The sequence below is a fragment of the Sceloporus undulatus genome, chromosome 2 (assembly GCF_019175285.1).
Source record: "Sceloporus undulatus isolate JIND9_A2432 ecotype Alabama chromosome 2, SceUnd_v1.1, whole genome shotgun sequence".
NCBI classification, from domain to species: Eukaryota; Metazoa; Chordata; class Lepidosauria; order Squamata; family Phrynosomatidae; genus Sceloporus; species Sceloporus undulatus.
In genome coordinates this window covers 147,578,414-147,594,704 of record NC_056523.1, presented here as the reverse complement: position 1 = coordinate 147,594,704, position 16,291 = coordinate 147,578,414, and the positions used below count along the sequence as shown (strand labels likewise).

The window sequence follows — 16,291 nt, the reverse complement described above, 5'->3', positions numbered from 1 at the left end:
ATTTTGTTCACTTTAAGGGTTTCTTCTTTCCGGTTGAAATTATCCAGATGTTTGTGGATTTCAATGGCTTCCCTGTGCATCCTGACATGGTAGTGGTTGGCATGGTCCAGAATTTCAGTGTTTTCAAACAGTATTTTATGCCCAGGATAGTTTGTGGTGTGTTCTGCTACTGCTGATTTTTTCTGGATGGCCCAGTCTTCAGTGTCTCATGTTCCTTGATTCTTATTTGAACACTGCGTTTGGTGGTCTCTATGTAGACTTGTCCGCAGCTGCATGGAGAGAGTCTCTCTGGTCCTTGGCTGAGTGAAGCATTTGCTGGATTTTCTTCGTTGGTCTGTAAACCATTTGCAAGTTGTGCTTCCTCACCACTTTGCCTATTCTGTCTGTGACTCTTTTGATGTATGGTAAAAATACCTTCCCTTTGGGTGGCTGCTTGTCTTCACTCCTCTGGGTTTCCCTGGGCCTGACAACACATGTAAATCACTCCTGCATTCCCAGGTTCACACACAGTGTGTGTGTGTGTGTGTGTGTGTGCGCGCGCGCACACACACACACACACCCTTTTTCCAGGCAAGCATTCTCTGAAGATGCCAGCCACAGATGCTGGCGAAACGTCAGTAAGAAAATCTTCTAGAACATGGCCACATAGCCCGAACCAAACCCCCCCCCCCACAAAAAAAAAAAACAACAGGATATAATGGTAGGAACTTCACTCTGCCTAGAAGCTGAATCCAAAATTCTTAGGATCAGATCTCTCAAAACTGGAAGCAATCCCATAGCTCATGCTGATTCCTCTCTACAACTTCCTGGATTTCCAGTTTCAGCACAACCTCATCTTGCCTGTCACAGTGTTTTTTGTCCTCTGAAACTTCTGTTTTTTTGAGGAGGGTGCATTTTTGAAGCCTGAAAAGACCCTTTGAGCCCCCACACTGTGAGAATTGGATTTCTGTGTATCCTGTGGTGGAAGATAGGTAGGATAATAAGTAAGCAAGCAAGCAACAACAAAAAAATAGTTAATCAAATGGGGTATATCTGGTAAAGTACAAAACAAAAAGGAATCAAGATTTTAAATCTTGCTAGATCTTAGCCCTATAACTGCATTTTATTACAACACCCAAGTTCTGAAAGTGTGGATTGCACCTTTTCTGCATGCCATAACAGAACACAGTCTGCCTGCGCAGGAACAGAGTTAAGTTGTGGGGTATGGGGCCTGATTTTTAAGCAGGATTGAGCCCTGAAAAGCTCTGCATACAAATTACATCCATCCGTATTTTAAGGCATGTTTATATAATCAGATGAGGAGGGGGGAATGGGATCCAATTGATACCATAATTACAAAGAACTCCAAATCAGATTGTCAGGATATTAAATTCAGAGCAATTATAACTACAGGCAGCCTTTTCATATTAGGGGGAATGGGCATGAATAGAGTTTGGGGGAAAAAATATCACAAAAATGAAGCAGTAATTTGGTTCAATGCTTTCAATGTCAATACAGTAATTTAAAGGCCAATATTCAAATGTAACAGAAGATAATGGAAAAATCTTTCGCTTTATAGTTAACACTGTGTGTTCCTCAAATGTGCCAAGGACCTAGCATACCCAGAAGTCCTACATGCTTCAGTCTAAAAGGGACTCAGGCTGACTTTAGCTGCAAAGGATGCTGCTTCTGCAACTGATGGCCTTTTCCCCTGGGTAACTTCCAAGCACTGGCACCCAAAGCAAACGAGGTCCTTTGAGAGCCCCCTCCTAACTAAGGGTGCAAAGATCATGGAGGATTGGGCTTCTATTTGGACTGCCAGTATGTCCCTTGGAGTTGTAGTCTTTTTTCCTTGTGCTTCCTTAAACTGACAGCTGTGTGTTAATAATGCCTTTATCCTTCATAATCTGGGTGTTACTTACAGTTGTTCATCCTTTGTTTTTCTAGAAATTTTGTTTATCCCTGAAGATTTTGTAATCACAGTTTCGTCCTGTGGTTCTTTTACTTTTACACATTCTTCAGTAACGTTGCTTGTGAAACGTGTCTTTGCGTTCAGTCACATGTTCTATCAGCTTCCTTTTCTTTTACCTTCTTCTCTTACATCATTTATACTTCAGTCAGTTCATCTCTGTATCCTTTTCTTTTGTGGCTTGCTGTTGTGTGTCATCCCTCTGTGTCTCTTTTTCTCTTTCATCTTCTTTTCTAAATATTAGTGTGGGTGGTTTTATCATTTACTGTGGCCAACTTGCTGATCTTTATTTCCCAGGATTTGTCTTCACTTATTTCTTTCAATCTGTTTCAAGAACAATCCCTACCTACCTTGCTGGATATACTTTGTATTGCATCTTCATCTCTTCTCAGGTCCATCTCAGCTGCCTGTCATTTTGTTCTCTCTTTCACTCTGCTTTACTCTCTATCCTTCCTTATTAAGAAAAGTTATGGATCAATAAATATGGATTTACTTGTATTTTAGTCCATGCTTCCATCCTGATCTGAACATTTTGTCTCTTCACTTCTACATTATTGTCACCACTTGTCTTGTTTTTGTCCCCCCGATTCCTCCTCCTCTCCATCTTGGTTTCATTACCTGAACATCTGACACCCCGCTCCCCCCCCCATCACATTTTGCTCAGGGTTCTTACATATTTTCTTTCCTAGGACTGATGCTCCCATGGCAGATCTATTTTAAAGTTAGTAATACTGTATATGCTTTAACATCTTTTTCTTTTTTGTGCTTTTCTTCAGTTTTTTCTTGTTCATTTGCCTGCTGGTCATCTCTGCTCTACTGATATTTTTCTTTTCTTAGCCTCATGGATTCCTTCTTCTGTCTCTCTCCTTCATTCTTTGACTTATGATACCTTCTTTTATCTGGAACACATTGTGCCTCCCCCCACAATATCCATATATCTCCTTATAAATGTTTGAAAATATAATTTCTCCTGAGCCTTTAATGCCTGGCATTTTATTACCCCCCCTCCCAATTTTGCTTTTCTTCACACTATAATCTAGTGTATAGGCTTGTTATTTTTCACCATAGAGTGCCCAGGGACTGAAGACTCTTATAAATATTAAGACCAGTATCATTCTAACAATGTTTATGCTCTGCAGTGTATTGCTTCTGGTCCCATATGGAAGAATAGCAGGACAACAAATAAACCAATAGTTTGTAGGGTGCATCATGTTCAAACTACAACAAAAGGTAATTTATAGTGTTCCTCTATACCCTAAAGGCACCAGATCCTGTCTGATCTTGGAATCTAAGTAGTGTCAGCTATGGTCAGTATTTTGATGGGAGACTGCCAATGAATGCCAGGTGATGTAAGCTATATTTCAGAGGAAGGAACTGGCAAAACCTGCTATGTGTATTCCTTGCCTGAGAAAATCCTATGAACTTCATGGGGTCATCAGAAGTTGACAGGAACTTGAAAGTACTTGCATACATACACACCCTCAACACACAATGATTTCCATAGGTAGAACATATGGAAGCAGCATCTTTTCTTTTGTACTCATGCAAGAAAAAGGATCAAGGTCTGTACTGTATTGTAAAAATGAATTTTTTTTTAAAAAAAGGGCATAATTACAAGAAGAAAGCTATTTGACTCTTGGTGTGCAGATCAAGTGAAAGCTTATGCAATGTGATGGTGATGAATGTGAAGACAGGGAGCTTACAGCCTATCTGCATACATTCCAATCCAAATATGTTGCAAAGTCTGTTCCCAGACCTGTTGCTGTGCAAACAGCCAGAGGAACCAGGCAGAAGTCACCCCACACCTTCTTGTCTAACATCTTTTGGACCAGATATCCTGGGAAACTGAAGTGGGAACAACCTCTGCATGTGTTCTATCTGATTGCTATCTGAACCCTGTCTGCTCATATTCTTGTAAAAAAACCCCTGAACACAAATGTTTATTACCATGCTGGGTCTGCTGAACTATCATAAGGAAGGTTTGGTGTCAAAATGTCACTTCCTAATTATGCCAGATATAAGCCACTTGAAAGTTAAAATCAAATATCAGATCCAGGATGTGCCATTAAAATCCCACTTACTGCTTTCAGTGCTGTCAACCCCCATCCCCCCACAACTCTGCTGTACAATCAATGGGTGCAGAGAGCTTGGCAACCATCACTAGTTCAGAATCATAATACAGTAGCTGCTTTTATACAAAAGCTTCTCAGGTGCTAAAGTACTTAAGGAAACAGAGGAAACACACAATCTTCTCCAAAGGATTCACTGAGATGAGACAGCACTATGATTCATTAATTCAGCTTCTGTAAGAAGTTCTGACCACAGTAGTGCTTGAGGACTTAGAGGCTGGATTCAATTTAAAATTTCCCCTTACTGCCACAAATTTCTTTAGAATAAAAACCATATTATAATGGTGAGTAACTTGTTCATGCTCGAGATGGATGATATTTCTGGAATAATCCAGGAATTGTTTTAGCCACAAACTAGGAAAGAATATACCTCTGTATGATCATCCTCCCTTCATAACAACTGCTTAAAAGTACTTCCCTGTAGGAACATACACTCAAAGGAAGGCAATGGCAGACCTTCTCTGAATAAATCTTGCTAAGAAAAAAAATGTAATGGGTTCACCTTAGGGTTGCCATAAGCTGGAAATGACTGGCACACAACAATAACAAAGGAACAAAATGACGAGGAGCAGCAGTGCCCTCTAATCAGAAAAAGCTAACCTGAAGCCACACAAATCAAGACTCTGAAGTCAGCACTAACCTTCAGCATGCTGTTTTTGCTGTGAGAAGTGAAGAGTTCAGGATTTTTTTCACAAGTGCTCATCTGTTTCCTTCCTGGTACATAAATCTCTTGTCAAGCTTTTACTGACCTTCTGAATGAACAAAGAATGAACTATTCATGACACCTTTCCCCATGGCTGACAGTCCATGTTATTTGGATCCTTAATGTCAGCATTCTAGCATATAATGTGAAGTATGTTGCTATGAGCCGCAGCTATGGCACACACCAAACTTACTATTAGGCACAGTAAGACAACCACCTCAGGCTGCAGATGCCAGGAGGTGGCAGCAGGGTATTAGAGGAGAAAACTGTGTGCCATGTGGCCAAAACCTAGGCTGCCTGAGGGAGCCAAACAGGGAGAAAAGATATTTCCAGATGTGCCTTTTACCATGCAATTACCGTATTTTCCTGTGTACAAGACGACTTTTTAGCCCAGGAAAATCTTCTCCAAAGTGGGGGGTCGTCTTGTGCGCAGGAAAAAAAAGCCAAGCCTGCCAGTGGGTCCTAAAGAGAGCCTGCAGCGGCAAGCCTTCTCCTGAAGGCAAAGGAGCCCCACAGTGCATCCCTTCCCTTCCTCCCCTTTCTTCTTTCATCTCCTTCTTTCCTTCCTTCACCCTTTCCTTTCCTTTCCTTCCTACCTTTCCTTTCCTCCCTTCTTCCTTCACCTTCCTAGGTTTCTCTCTCTTTCTCCACCATTTCCTTCCTTCCCTCCCTTTCTTTTTTCCCTCCTTCCTTCCCTTTTTCCTCCTTTTCTTCTCTTCCCTTCCTTCCTTGCTCCCTCCCCCCCTCCTGTCCTCCTTTTCCCGAGCGGTGGCATTCCTCTCTGGGGAGGGACGGCAGGAGGTCTTTCTACCTTCCCTCCTGACTTGGCTCAGTCCTTCCCAAGAGAAGGAGCAGAGGGTTTCCCGCGCTCTGCCTCTCCTTCTCTTCTTCCCTTCCCTTGCATAGGATGGAGCCTTGTTGGGGGAAAGAAAGAGCTCCAGAGTCAGTTGGGAAGCAAGGACCCACTTTTTGTTGCCAGACAAAAACACACTGCAGCAATAATCCAGTCTGAGACTGCTTTAACTGTTCTGGTTCATTACTAGGGAATTCTGGGAAATGTAGTTTTGTGAGAGATTGAGCCTTCTCTGTCAGAGAGCTCTGGTGCCACAATAAACTCCAGTTCCCAGGATTCCCTAGCACTGGGCCAGGGTAGTTAAAATGCTCTCAAACTGGACTATTGCTGCTCTGTGTTTTGGACCATTGTTTCTTTTCTTTGGCTAACTGGAGAGAAAAAGAGAAAAAAAACAACTCTTGGCACACAGAGAAACCAGCCAGGCTGCTCCTTAGGAGTCTGGCTGGAGTCTTTCTTTCTTTCTTTCTTTCTTTCTTTCTTTCTTTCTCAGATGCCTCTCATGCTGTATCTACACCGTAGAAGTAGAATGCTCCATCCACACAGAAGCATAGGATTTGTAGTTTTTATAACGCCTATATAATTTATAAAACTACAAATCCTAGGATTCCAATAGGAGCCACTTGAACTGCCACAGCTCCATCCATACAGAATCTCTGGGATTTGTAGTTTGGAGCAGTAGCCCCCCCCATTCTTTGGGCAGAGAAGGCAAAAGACCTTATAAAACTACAAATCCTAGGGTTCCAATAGGATGGAGCAGCAGCTCTTAAAGTGGCGTCAAACTGCATTAATTCTACATTGTAGATGCACCAAGAGGAAGGGCGGGAGGAATTGTCGAGGTGGGTGAAATAATGTTGTGTATGCTGTTATTTCAAAAGTGGAACACACTCCTTCCTCGGAGTGTAATGGAGTCTCCTTCTTTGGAGGTCTTTAAGCAGAGGCTGGATGGCCATCTGTCAGGGATGCTTTGATTGTGATTTCCTGCATGGCAGAAGAAGGGGGTTGGACTGGATGGCCCTTGGAGTCTCTTCAAACTCTAGGGACATTATCAGAAGGCCAAGCCAGCTGGTTGAGTCCTAAAGAGAGCTTGCAGCTCCCCTGACTCGGGAAAAGGCAGCCAGCTAGCTGGGGCCTTCTTCTTTCTCCTCCCTTCCCCTTCTTCTTTTTCTTCCCCTCTTCCTCTTTTTCTTTCTCCTCCTCCTCCTCCTCTTCTTCCCCTCTTCCTCTTCCGCTTCTTCTTTCCCTCTTCCTCCTCTTTTTAATCCTCTTTTTCCTATTCTTCTTCTTCTTTCTCCCCCTTTTCTTCTTTCTCCTTCTCCTTTTTTCTCCTCCCCCCTCTTTCTCCTCTGCCACTGCTGCTACTGTTAGTGTGTGCCTTCAGCTCCTTTCTGACTTATCGTGGAAGAGAGGGGTGGTCTTATACAGTGAGTATATCCCAAACACTCTATTTTAAGTTATAAAGTTGGGGGTCGTCTTATACGCCTGGTCGTCTTATATGCCGGAATATACGGTACCCCATCTTGTTCACTGAATTATACAGAGGATTCAGATAAGGAATAACAGATACTCAACAATTATTTTGGACTGGTAGCACTAAATGCCACCTTATGGGAAGCAGAGACTGGGAGAAGGCAAGGCACAAAGAGAGGCTAAGGGGAAAGAGTGGTTTTCATGTGGGTATGGGGAACAGCTTCAGAAGAAGAAAGGCTCAGGCAGGTGCTAAGGGCAAAAGTATGCTGGCAGAGAGAAACAGACAGTGATCTCGCTTGTCTGGTATTGGAAGCTTCCTGGTTTCCACTGAGAATTTACTATCACATGTGTCCAGGACAGAAAGTAAGTCTGCTTATAGAAATCAATGGAAAAATCCCAAGATTTAAACAAGAATCAGCATCATGACATTCCCACAACAGGCAGGATAACAGAAAATAGTTCTTGCTCTTACTAAGTGTGAAACATGTTACAGGTTTCTAATTCATTAGCTCTGAGTGTGAATTTTAAACTAACAGTAGTTTATGACCACCTTGTAATGTAGCTCTCGCTAAATGTTGCCGTTGAGGGTTCAGACTGGACGCCTGGTTTAAAATAGTCCTGAAGACTTGGAAAATAATATCTTATACCTACTGTGGGCTGAGAGTTGGGCCAAGGATGAGCAAACAGCTTATACAGCATAGTGCTGCCCAGAGCTAATAATTTCATATAGAACAGCCAGTGTGGCGTAGTGGTTTGAGTGTTGGACTATGACTCTGGAGACCAGGGTTTGAATCCCACCTCAGCCATAGAAACTCATTGGATGACCTTAGTCAAGTTACACTCTCTCAGCCTCAGAGGAGGGCAGTGGTAAACCCCCTCAGAAGAAACTCACCAAGAAAACCCCATGATAGGTTCACCTTAGGGTCGTAAATGACTTCAAGGTACACAGCAACAAAGATTCAGCTTAGAACAGTAGCACTCACCGTCTGGCATTCCAGTGATATGGACCACAGTTCCTGGGATGCCTTACCACAACATCCTGGCTGGGCCTTGTATGTAACATCTGGGGAACCTAAGTTTGAGAACCCTTGGCTTAGAGGGATACAGTTCTACAATGGTACAGTTTACTGCTATTATATCCTATTACAGATGGAAGGTAGGGCTGTCTAGCTCTCACATTCATACATTGTGATGGGGAATCCAATAGTTTGGACAATCCTAAATTTAGTATTCAGTATTGTCTTTGCATTTTAGAACCTTGTCCAGTTCTTTCATACCTGCCCTTCTCAAGCCTAGTCTGATTTCTTGACTGCAGTCTCCATTCTAATCACTGTTTAATCTAAAGTAAGGGACCTCTTTGACTATTTCTAGTTCATCATCCTATAGGATGAATTTATGTAGATCTTTTGTGGTCATTATTTTTTATTTTTTAATGTTCAGCATTACGACTTTCTTTAATAACTGTTCCAGGTCTTTGTTTTTTTCTGCTAGTGGTATAATGTCACCTGCATAATTTAGGTTATTAATGTTCCTCTGTATATGATATTTTCTGCACACATGTTGAATAAATAGGGTGATAGAATGCAGCTCTTTTGCTAATTGGGAACCATTCCGTTTCTCTGTGTTCAGATCTGATGGTAGTTTCTTGTCCTGACTACAAGTTACATATCAGGACAATCAAATGTAGTGGCACTCCCATTCCTTGAAGAGCAAGCCATAGCTTTGTGTAATTGATGGGTCTTTAGGACTGGAGCATGGCTTTGGCATGGCTTCTGGCCTCTTAGGACACTTGCATCATTTAAACAGCATACCTCCAAAGTGACTCGAAGCAGCTTTATTTTGGCCTGTCTGTACAGGCTCTATGAAGTCAAAAGCTTTGCTGTAATCAATAAAGCACATGCTGATATGTTCTACTATTGTTATGACAGTAGCAGGGCTAAGTAGGGTTTGTATTCCCAGCTAAACATTTAATTCTGTTTAAAAACATCCTTCTGATTACAACATGGGTCAACTACTCAAAATGTCCCCTCAGATTTTCAGTCAAACTAAATTTATTGCTTAGCTACATGCAGAAGCCTCACACACCCTTGATGTGCAAACAAATCATTTGTGCTTTTCAAAGTAACATTAGCAGCTAAGTAAGAACCAAACTAAAAAGAGTACAAATGTTTGTCCTTTGGCTAGGTTTTTTTTTTTTGTGGCAGGGGATACACACTGTTCACTCACACTGGTTTCTTAAACTTGATGCTCTGCAGATGTTTTGAACAGCAACTCAAATCAGTTTCACCCACATTTCTCTAGTGACTTTTAAAAAGGGAGATTTTTCAAATGCAGTGTAATCAATGGAGCAAGATACAGGTAAAGTTTATACTATACTTTGTTTCAGGAGCCAGAACAATATTTTTGAAAAACAGGTTCTTATGTAGTAAAATGCTTATTTAATACAGACCAGAAAAATATCCCTCTATAAGATTTATATTAATTAAAGGAAACGAGGCATGTAATTAGAGGAGGAAAGGACAAAGCCAGTGAGGAGGTGCCAGAAAGAGAATGCAGGGGACTGTGTCAAACCTCTCTTCCCCTATATTCTGCTGCCCAACAAAACCCAGTGGCCTGTAGCCTTCTGTAGCAGGCTAAGCTAGGCTGGCGCCCTTCCTTTCTGTTCTCCTTCCAGAGGAAAGCAAAGACTTTTCTGTTTAAACAGGCTTTTAATGAGCAATTTCTTGCAGGGAGGCTTCTTATGGGAGGGAAGAGCGCTTTTTTAAAAACTTCTCAATGGTTTTTAATAATTCTGTATTGTTTTTTAGCATGTTATTTTAATATGATGATTTTACTTGTGTTTTAAAATTTTGTTTTAGCTTATTTTTTTGTGAGCCACCTTGGGGCCTGGGAGAAAAATGCCATATAAATAAATGAGTGTGTGTGTGTGTATTTGCAAACAGCATATAAGCAAACAGTGTAAATGCAACATGGCAAACGCAACAAGTTATGATTCAAGTTCAAATTGTGAGAATCTGTTATTCCAAGCAGAGAGTGCTCTGCCTGCTGAAAGGTGTCTTGCAACAGGACACTGCCCTCAATACCTGTCCATTAATTAAATTTCACCTCCACCTTACCTAGGAGATGTTCAAGACAATCCACCTGGAGCATATACATGCTCTCCCAATCCAAGCACAAACACAAACTAGACCTCGATCTGCTTAGAAACTTCAGAAAAGTTGTCACATTATTTTGCTTTGGATCACAGACATGGATCATGGTCTAAAGGTGAAGTATATTTACTTTTTAGCAAAACACCAAGTGCTTCACTGAGAGTGCTAGATCTTCCTAGGCAGATTGAAGTGATGTGGGATGGAGATCCAAGCACATATCTAGTTTCATTTAAGAATGTGTTCTCTTAATCAATCTGATGAGAAGTATCATTTGCTACAAAAATCAGCTGCTTGTCTAATAGAAAGGGGGAGCATCAAGGGTCCCTACCAGAGCCAGATACATGTATAATAAGGAAGTTACAGTGGAGTTGTAGCAGAACAAGGAAGAGCTTCTCAATCTGCAAACTGAACCTCTCAACATCCCTCCCAGGAGACATAGAAGTCATATTTGCTGCCCTTCCCCCAGCAGCAGAAAAGTGTTATATCTTAGAGAATTATATTTTCTTTCAATTCTTGTAATACAAGGAAGAGCGTTTCTCAAAACAAACTGCAGCTTAGTGGCAGTAAATTATATTCTGCTGTCCTCTGAATGGGACAATAAATAAAAACAGTGCTCCCACAACATATTTACAAAGCATGAGAACTGGATTTATGCCCAGAAAATTGCTAGATAGGGAAATAATCCTGCATAGCAATAAGCTCAGAACATGTGATGAAACTCTCCCCCCCACCCGCTTTTAAAGCTTTCTGTCTTACTAGGCTTGTTCTGGCATCTACTCAGTTCCTCCCTTTTACTTCTTTCCTTCTGTTTAATTTTGGAGTGGTTATCTTTAGATTTCTGATTGGAAGGGATGGGAATTCAGAAGAAGATGTAGGCAATTGCCAGCAAAGTAAAGGGTTTCTGATGACCTCTCCTCAGAGGTCAATATGCAGCCCTGAGATGCCATACTTACACTTACTTTTTTGTTAATTGGCAGTGACAAGTCTTTGGCTTATGTGAGGTACTATTCTTACGGTATGCTATAGTCCTCCATCTGTTTCTTCATTTTCCTGGCTCAAATGTGAGATAACACTGATCATCAGTAGAGCCCATACCTTCTTTGAGGAGATTCAGATTGTTTTTCCTGACTGAAGTATGTTGTGATCAAAGTTTGAAAACTAGCTGGAAGGTACAACGTTGCTCATTCCCTCCCACATCCCCATCTTGGAGCAAGAGTTAATTGCAGAGCAGAAATGCCAAAGTGAAGAGCTCAAACCTCTTCACTGTTTAAATACCAGAGACAGATTTTTAAACAAGAGAGTGCAAAATAATGTTTTGACAAGAAAATGTCGCATAAATATTCAGAGGCCCTTGTTCCTTTTCATTTTTCCCCTCTACCTGACACTCATGATGTTGCCTTCAGGATGTTTCTGCAAATAGGCTTTCACCACCCAAGCTGTATGCTCTCGATAGGTCATCACACGGCTGAAAGAGAGAGAAGAGAAACTTTGTAAAAAAAGAGTTGGAGAAAGCCCAGAAATGACTGAGCCATCCACTTGCAAAGGAAACCATCTGCTTGCTGGGGCTAGCTTCCCAGTTAAGTAAAGTTGCATGCATCTGACTCAGAACAGCTAAGGTCTGGCATCACATTTTGCAGCTACATGCATCAGCATATGCCCTAGTATCCTGGGCGTACCACTAAACGAAAGAGGAAAGAAGAAAAAAGACGGGAAGTAACAACCTTCCATTTGTGTGCAAGAAGGAAACAGAAACATGGCGTTAACTTGAGAAGGTCATCAGCCACTTGCATCTTCTAAAAAGGAAAAAAAAAATCCATACAACACCATTATTTTTCTTCTTTTCCAAAATAGGGGAAAAATAAATTTCCCATAGAAGGACAGCAGAGAGCCATCTTGGTGTAATGGTTTGAGCTTTGCACTGTGATTCTGACAATCAGAGTTCAAATACCCTTTCAGCCATGGAAATCCACTGAGTGATCGTGGGCAAGTCACACTCTCACAGCCCCACAGGAAGGCAAAGGCAAACCCTTGCTGAACAATTTTTTTTTCAAGAAAACCCATTGTAGGCTTGCCTTAGGGCAGCAAGAAAGGTAGCAAGGAGGTATCCCTACAGAGGGAGTTCTAAAGCTCATGAGCAGCAAGTGAGAAAGTCCTCTCATTGTTCCCACCAAACATGTCTGGGAAAGTGATGGGACTGAGACAAGAACCTTTCCCCAAAGTTCTTAGATCACAGGCAGTATACACGAAATACAGTCCTACATAGAGCTTGGTCTTGAGTGGGTCCAACATTTTAGTATGGACCCAGAAGCAGACCAGCAGCTTCTGGTCTGCTTCTGGGTCCTACAACAGGAGATTTGTATGGCCCCTAAATCCAGCCCTGTTAGCAATACAGCTGCAGCTCTTAAGGCCAAGTAGTATTTCCCCCTCTAGGATAGATATAGCTTTTTTTTTTTTAGAGAAAACAATACAATTGAGGTTAAAAGTAAAACTGTTTGGGACACATTTAAATCAGTTATGAGGGGCATTTTGATTAAAAGAGGAGCAGAAATTAAAAGGCAAAAAGAGGAGAAAAATAATGGAGATACTCAGAAGTTAAAAGATTTGGAAGACAAACTGATGGAAAAAGGGATAATGGAAATCTGAAAAAACAATATATAATAATTAAAAGTAAAATACAGCAACAAAATACGGAAGAAACAGCTAGAAAGTTTAGAAGAATTAAACAAAGCTACTTTGAAGGAGCTAATAAGTCTGGCCGCTGGTTGGCATATAAGCTGAAAAAAGAAAAGGATAAAAACATGATTAATGAGATCAAGACAGGGCAAAAAATAATAACAAACCAGGAAGAATTAATAAGAACATTTCAGGGATACTATACAAATATATTTAAAGGAAAAAAAAAAGAAGATGAGGAATTTGAGGAAAAAATAAGAAAGTATCTTGATAGAAAAAATATAAAGCAAATGACAAAAGAACAGATTGAGGAATTGGAAAAGCCTATAAGAGAAGAGGAAATATCACAAATCATAAATGCTTTGAAGGATGGGAAAAACACCAGGGCCGGATGGCTATACGACCCGTTTTTATGAAATTTTTGAAAAAGACATCATAAAGGAATTAGGCAAAGTATTTAACAACACTGCAGAAGAAGGAATACCTCATACATGGAAATTGGCTAACATATCGCTTATTCCAAAAGAGGGAAAAGATAGAACAGAGCTCTCCAACTACAGACCCATTGCGTTATTAAACGTTGACTACAAGATATATACTGGAATCCTGGCAAATAGACTTAAAAATATACTGGTTAAAATTATACAAGAAGATCAGAATGGGTTTTTGCCAGGAAGAGAATTGAGACATAATATACGAACAATTCTAAACATTATAGAACACTACACAATACATAATGATAAAAAGATGGTGTTAATGCTAGTCGATGCCGAAAAGGTATTCAACAATTTGCATTGGAAATTTATGTTCAAGGTATTGAAGAGAATGGGGATGGGTAAAGGATGTTTGTCAAATATTGTTCAACGATACTCCGATCAGAAAATACAAGTTATAATCAATGGACAAAAAACAAATTATATTAAAAGTAGAAAAAGGCATGAAATAAGGTTGCCCGTTATCCCCACTACTATTTATCACCGTTTTGGAAGTACTAAACAATGCTATTAGGTCTAATAAAACAATAAAGGGTGCCAAAATTAAGAGAACTGATTATAAACTGCTGGCTTATGCTGATGATATGATACTGATTTTGGAAGGTCCGAATAGCTGTATTGATCGTGTTTTAGGTGAACTGTATGAATCTGGAATCTTTTCAGGGTTTAAGATAAATAAAAGTAAGACAGTATTGATAACAAAAAATATGAGAGTGGAAGAAGAAAAGGAATTGATACTAAAATCGGGTATGGAAGTTAAGAGGAAAGCAAAATATTTAGGTATCTGGTTAACAAATAAAAACATAGAGCTATTCAAAAATAATTATAAACTAGTTTGGAACCAGATTACAAAAGATCTACAAAGATGGAATAAATTAGAACTGTCCTTGCCAGGGAGAATAAATACCATAAAAATGAATATATTGCCCAGAATTATATATCTTTTTCAGAATTTGCCCATTATTAACAATGACAAGATATTTTTGACTTGGGAAAAGGAGATCAACAAATTTGTATGGAAAGGAAGAAGAGCGAGGATTAAGAACTTAATGTTAAAAAAAAGAAAGGAGCATGGAGGTTGTGCCCTACTGGACATGAAACTTTATTTTTGGCCTGCCGGACTACTATGGATACAGGACTGGGTGAAATTGGAGGTTTTAAATGTGCTAAATATCGAATTATCTAATATGAGATATGGATGGCATGGATACTTATGGTACCGTAAAGATCTGATTAACAAAGATTTCATAAATCACTCCGTTCGCAAACCTCTGTTAAGAATATGGAAACTAATTAGAACAATGTTTTACACAAAAATTCCAAATTGGGTTTCAGCTCAGGAAGCACTGTTTAGTAGATGGGATGATAGGCAAAGTTGGCTAAGATATAAGGATTTAATTAAAATGACGGAAAATGGGGAAATACAGATAAAAGCTAAAGAGGAATTAGAGAGTAGTGGGAAAAGAATCCCGTGGTTCACATATCTGCAAATTAAGTCAAAATTTAAGGAAGATCTACTAAAAGAGGGACTGGAGAAAAATCAAAATGAAATGCATAAATTTTTTGGGATAAAGGAAAGATTGCTAAATTCTATAAACTATTGCTATCAAGAAGCTTAGAGCATGAAACAGTAACATCAAATATGATAAAGTGGGCTCAAGACGTTGGACACTCTATAACATTGGAAAATTGGGAAAAATGGAAAAAAAACAGCAAAATTTACAGTTGCTCAAGACTTAAAAGAAAACTATTTGAAAGTTATGAATAGGTGGTATCTTACACTGGCAAGAATATCCAAAATGTACAATACAAAAGAAAATTAATGTTGGAAACGTGGAAAGGTAGAAGGAAGCTATTATCACATATGGTGGTCTTGTGTAAAAGTGAAGCATTTTTGGAAAAAAAATCATAATATCATAGATAAAATCATAAACGTAAAATTCTCGATGGTACCAGAGTTGTATTTACTTAATATGACTACATTTTTGGGTGACGAGGCTGAAAAGAAACATTGGAAGTCAATGTTGTATTTGGTAACAGCTTCTAGAATACTTCTTGCTAAATATTGGAAATGTAATAAATTACCGGATATAGACGAATGGATACAAAAGATATTAGAAGTAAAGGAGATGGATAAATTAACGGCATTATTGAAAAATGAAAACTATGAAGGTCATATCTGGACGGGCTTTGAAGAGTATGTAAATAAGAACTGGAAAACAAACTCCCAACTATGAAAAATCAGAAACATAATAATAAGGGAAAGAAGGTTTGATATGGATGTATATGTTGGTATGTTAATTTATACTTAGCAGTTAAATAACAGTATAGTGATACAAAACAAATGTAGGATTAAAAATATTTGTATGGAAAAATGAAGAGACATAATACAATAGGAGTTTAATATTGTAAGTTAAAAGAATATGCGTAAGGTAGGGACAGCAAGGGTGAATGTAAGCATATGTTAACTACAGTTTTGTACTTAAGATCGGTAATAGTTGAAGGAGATGAAAAAGGAAAATGGAAATAAAGAACAGAAGATTCAATTAATTATACACAATGATGTATATATAATGAATTTTATGTAAGATATTGTAATATCTCTGTTATTTATGCTTGTTTCCTTTTTAAGTATAATAAAATAAAGATTAAATAAAAAAAAAAATCCCAGAGCAACTGTAATATGAAAGATATTGATAAAGTTTCAAAGCAGAGTCTTAATATAACTACCATCTGCCGGCCTGAGAGGAAGGGGACTCCGCCCTCCATAACTGCCATCCGCCGGCCTGAGAGGATGGGGACTCCGCCCTCCATAACTGCCATCCGCCGGCCTGAGAGGAAGGAGACTCCGCCCTCCATACCTGCCATCCGC

General features: G+C 39.6%; 1 protein-coding gene across 4 annotated transcripts in view; it reads right to left on the bottom strand.

Moving 5' to 3' along the window:
- Nucleotides 1-16,291, bottom strand: part of RPTOR (regulatory associated protein of MTOR complex 1) — a 562,842-nt gene that overhangs the window by 6,412 nt on the left and 540,139 nt on the right. For all 4 annotated transcript variants that reach the window (XM_042455637.1, XM_042455638.1, XM_042455639.1 and 1 more), the window contains one exon: nucleotides 11,631-11,717. In XM_042455637.1, the coding sequence (XP_042311571.1) occupies nucleotides 11,631-11,717 (87 nt within the window). The remainder of the gene's footprint in view (nucleotides 1-11,630; nucleotides 11,718-16,291) is intronic.